At 44.9% G+C, this 4,370-nt stretch overlaps 1 protein-coding gene across 1 annotated transcript in view; it reads right to left on the bottom strand.

Annotated features, from left to right (window-relative positions):
• The window catches only part of LOC107591983 (sterol regulatory element-binding protein cleavage-activating protein-like), a 34,265-nt gene that overhangs the window by 15,813 nt on the left and 14,082 nt on the right, over positions 1-4,370 (bottom strand). Inside the window, exon 3 of the mRNA XM_016281303.1 lies at positions 135-255. Coding sequence (XP_016136789.1) covers positions 135-255 — 121 coding nt within the window. The remainder of the gene's footprint in view (positions 1-134; positions 256-4,370) is intronic.

Here is a 4,370-nt window from a genome sequence, read left to right as displayed (position 1 = left end):
TTGTAAATAGAATAAAGTGTGGGGGGGGGGGGGGGTATTGGCACAGTGGTTAACCAGAAAAATTTTAAATGGCACGTCATGCCGAAAAGGTTGCTGACCCCTGTTGTATATCAAACAAAAGCATTTAATTTTACCCAATCAGGGCGCTCAGACAGGTCACCCTGAGACTCATGGGATGGGATCGAGTAATCTCGTACTCCAGTGGTGAACTCCACAGGCCCTGTTCCTGGCAGAGGCAGCTTCAGCAGAGGGTAACTGTAAAAGAAAGCATGGAACAATAAATCAATCTTTTTTTCAAATTCAAATTGCATTCCTCAAAGACACGGTACCTCCAAATGGAGGAATGTCCTTCTCATGATGAAGAGCCCATACAAGGTCCATAAAACAAATCATATATGAATGAAAAGGGTGATAAGTATGCAAAGTGTTGTTTTTGCATTTTTACTGACAGTTTTATAGTCAAGTCAAGTCAAGTCAAGTCTGCTTTATTGTCAATTCTTCCACATGTACAGTACATACACACAGAGAATTGAAATTGCGTTACTCTCAGACCCTTGGGTGCATACAGATAACATAAATACAGATTAAATACAAAATACAACTATACAAATAAGGTAAAATGTAAAAATATATATATAAAGCACAAGGCATATGGAAGATAGAGTGCAAACCAGTAAAGTAAACAACAGTGCAGATATAGTGATTGTAGTGCAAAAAAATGATTTGTAGTGCAAAAGAGCTTATTCAGACTGATTAAAGTGACAGTGTGTGTGTGTATTTGGGAGGGGGGAGTGGGAGAGTCCATCAGAGGGTCAGAGTTCAGTGGTGAGTGGGGCAAGAGAGGGGAGGGGGGGCAAGGTCGGGAGGGAGTTCAGCTTCCTGACAGCCTGATGGATGAAGCTGTCCTTCAGTCTGCTGGTCCTGGCCTGGAGACTCCGCAGTCTCCTCCCTGATGGCAGCAGACTGAAGAAGCTGTGTGTCGGGTGGGTGGGATCACCTGCAATGCAGAGGGCTTTGCGGGTGAGACGGGTGTTGTAGATGTCCTAAAGGGAGGGGAGAGAGGCACCAACGATCTTCTCAGCTGCTCTCACTATGCGTTGAAGTGTCTTGCGGCAGGACGCGTTGCAGGCGCCATACCACACAGTGATGCAGCTGGTCAGGATGCTCTCGATGGTGCCTCTGTAGAAGGTGCACATGATGGGGGCCGGGGCTCTGGCTCTTCTCAGTTTGCGGAGGAAGTAGAGACGCTGCTGTGCTTTCTTGGCCAGTGCTGCGGTGTTGTCCACATCACAGTGGAGTCAGCTGTCTTAACCGTGGCTTGTGTACTGCAAACACATACCAGCTTCATCACTGTGTCTGTCACGTAATTCTGTTCCCCTTTTGGGCTTGAACTGATGGCAAAACTAATGACATTATTTACTGTCTTTACATTTATTTTGAAAGATGAAGCTCGCGATTATGGTATGGGGCGTTACATTTCCGACGAGTGCTTGCGGTGTTCGGCCAATCACAATGCACTGGGACAGTTGGCCAATCAAGAGCAGACTGTGCTTGTCGGAAGGAGGGACTTTGTAGAAAACTAAGCGTTTGAGAGAGGCGGGGCATAGAGGACATACAATAATGTACAGTATTCGAAAAATAATGTGTTTTTTGAACATTAAAACATGTCAACATATTCTGTTACACCAAATACACAAAATAATGATCTTTAAAAAAGCATCATATGACCCCTTTAAAGAGAGGAGCACAGACTGAGGAGAATACGGTTTAAAACACAAAACACTGCTGACATCAATGAAAACAGAAGGTTGTTGTGTAAAATACATTACACCTGGAATCTCTTGAGTGTGCTTTCCTTAACATGCCTCATCCTCCTTTCATGGCTTATATAAGCCTGTTTTAGTGAAGAAGCGTTTTATAAAAGATGACCTGTTTGTTGCTGCCGTGTGTTTTGAGTTTGAGCTCCGTCAAGTTAATTCTTTGTCGTCTAATTTTTTATCTTAAAATCAATTTTATACACCATCCTTTTCAGTTCTATAACGTGTGAATATATCCCCTATCGTATTCTACAACAAAAACAATCAGAGCGCCTTGTTAGCACTAGTTCTATTTTTGACTTTCCGAGTCCGCTATTAGGATATAGCCCGCTAGCATCGCCAGCGTGGTTGCCGCTAATCTCGCTTACATTACTAATACTCTATTCACACACATTACCATTGTTTTACTCACTGTTACTTGCTTTAATGGCGGATGTGTGTCTACCTTTGAGTGCAGGTGAGGACACGTTCGAGCTGCATTCGGTGCAGGTCGAGCTGGAGGCCGTGGAGAAGCAGATCCGGGACCTGGTGGCAAAGCAGACCCAGGTGAGAGAGCGGAGAGTCGCGCTGGAGACATCCCAGGCTGACGCTCACAAGTCCGAGGTAAGTATACAGCGCGCTGCTAACTCTCCCACCACCTCTACTCCGTGTGTTTCTCTGCACAGGCCCGGTGCACCCAGGACGCGATCTTCCCAGATGTCCTGCACTCCAGCGCTGGGACACCACGGACCCTGGATGCAGCCGCAGCGGAAGACGCAAGCCAGGCCCCGGGCGACGACCTCTCCCCCTCCGCCGCCTCCGGTCTTCGAGATCTCCACCCAGAACTGCTTCGCTCCCCTCCGCGAGACGGAACGCGACGCTGTGATCATCGGAGACTCCATCGTCCGGCACGTCCGTGCTACGTTAACTGAAGGTAAGGTGCACACTCACTGTTTCCCTGGTGCTCGTGTTCTCGATGTTTCTGCGCAGATACCCGCGATCCTGAAGGGTGACGAGAGCCCCGGAGCGGTCGTGCTTCACGCGGGGGCTAACGACACCAAGCTGCGGCAGACGGAGACACTGAAGAGGGACTTCAGAAGCCTGATCTAGACGGTGCGCCGCACATCGCCCGCGACGACGATCATCGTGTCAGGACCGCTTCCCACGTATCGACGAGGACACGAAAAGTTCAGTAGGCTTTTTGCTTTAAATGAATGGTTATTGTCATGGTGTAAAGAACAGAAACTGCTCTTTGTTAATAACTGGAATCTTTTCTGGGAGCGTCCTAGGCTGTTTCGCACTGATGGTGTGCATCCCAGCAGAGTCGGAGCAGAACTCCTGTCGGACAACATCTCCAGGACACTACGCACCATATGACTAGTAAGTCAAATCTCAAATAACTGCCCTGATGACTTGTGTGCTACCCGCTTAAATGATAGAAGTACTTGCGCTGCACAATCTATAAAGACTGTGTCTGTTCCCCGAATAGTGAGGTCAAAATATAAATTTAATGCAGGATCTAGAAAAAATCTGATCGTGATTAAACCAGAACAATTTAAAATAAATGAACAAAAACCATTTTTAAAGTTTGGGCTCCTAAACATTAGATCACTCTCACCCAAAGCAGTTATTGTAAATGAAATGATCACAGATAATCGTTTTGATGTACTCTGCTTGACTGAAACCTGGCTAAAACCTAATGATTATATTGGTCTAAATGAGTCTACTCCACCAAGCTACTATTATAAGCATGAGCCCCGTCAGACTGGTCGTGGTGGCGGTGTTGCAACAATATATAGTGATATTCTCAATGTTACTCAGAAGACAGGATACAGGTTTAACTCATTTGAAATACTAATGCTTAATGTTACACTGTCAGATATGCAAAAGAAATCTATCGTATCTCTTGCTCTGGCTACTGTGTATAGACCACCAGGGCCGTATACAGATTTCCTAAAAGAATTTGCAGATTTCCTCTCAGACCTATTGATTACTGTTGATAAAGCGCTAATTGTCGGAGATTTTAATATTCACGTTGATAATACAAATGATGCATTAGGACTTGCGTTTACTGACCTAATAAACTCTTTTGGAGTAAAGCAAAATGTCACCGGGCCCACTCATCGTTTTAATCATACGCTAGATTTAATTATATCGCATGGAATTGATCTTACTGATATAGATATCGTACCTCAAAGCGATGATGTTACTGACCATTTCCTTGTATCGTGCATGCTGCGTATTACTAATATTAACTATATGGCTCCGCGTTATCGTCCGGGCAGAACTATTGTTCCAGCCACCAAAGACAGATTCACAAATAACCTGCCTGATTTATCTCAACTGCTCTGTGTACCAATAAGTACACATGAACTAGACGAAATAACTAGCAACATGGGCACTATCTTCTCTAATACATTAGAAGCTGTTGCCCCCATCAAATTGAAAAAGGTTAGAGAAAAACGTACTGCGCCATGGTACAACAGTAATACCCATTCTCTCAAGAAAAAAAAACTCGTAGTCTTGAGCGCAAATGGAGAAAAACTAACTTGAAAGTTTTTAGAATTGCGTGGA

This window comes from Sinocyclocheilus grahami, unplaced genomic scaffold, assembly GCF_001515645.1.
Source record: "Sinocyclocheilus grahami isolate Dianchi unplaced genomic scaffold, SAMN03320097.WGS_v1.1 scaffold9.1, whole genome shotgun sequence".
NCBI classification, from domain to species: domain Eukaryota; kingdom Metazoa; phylum Chordata; class Actinopteri; order Cypriniformes; family Cyprinidae; genus Sinocyclocheilus; species Sinocyclocheilus grahami.
The sequence above is the reverse complement of the archived record's forward strand: the minus strand, read 5'-3'. Positions and strand labels throughout refer to the sequence as shown.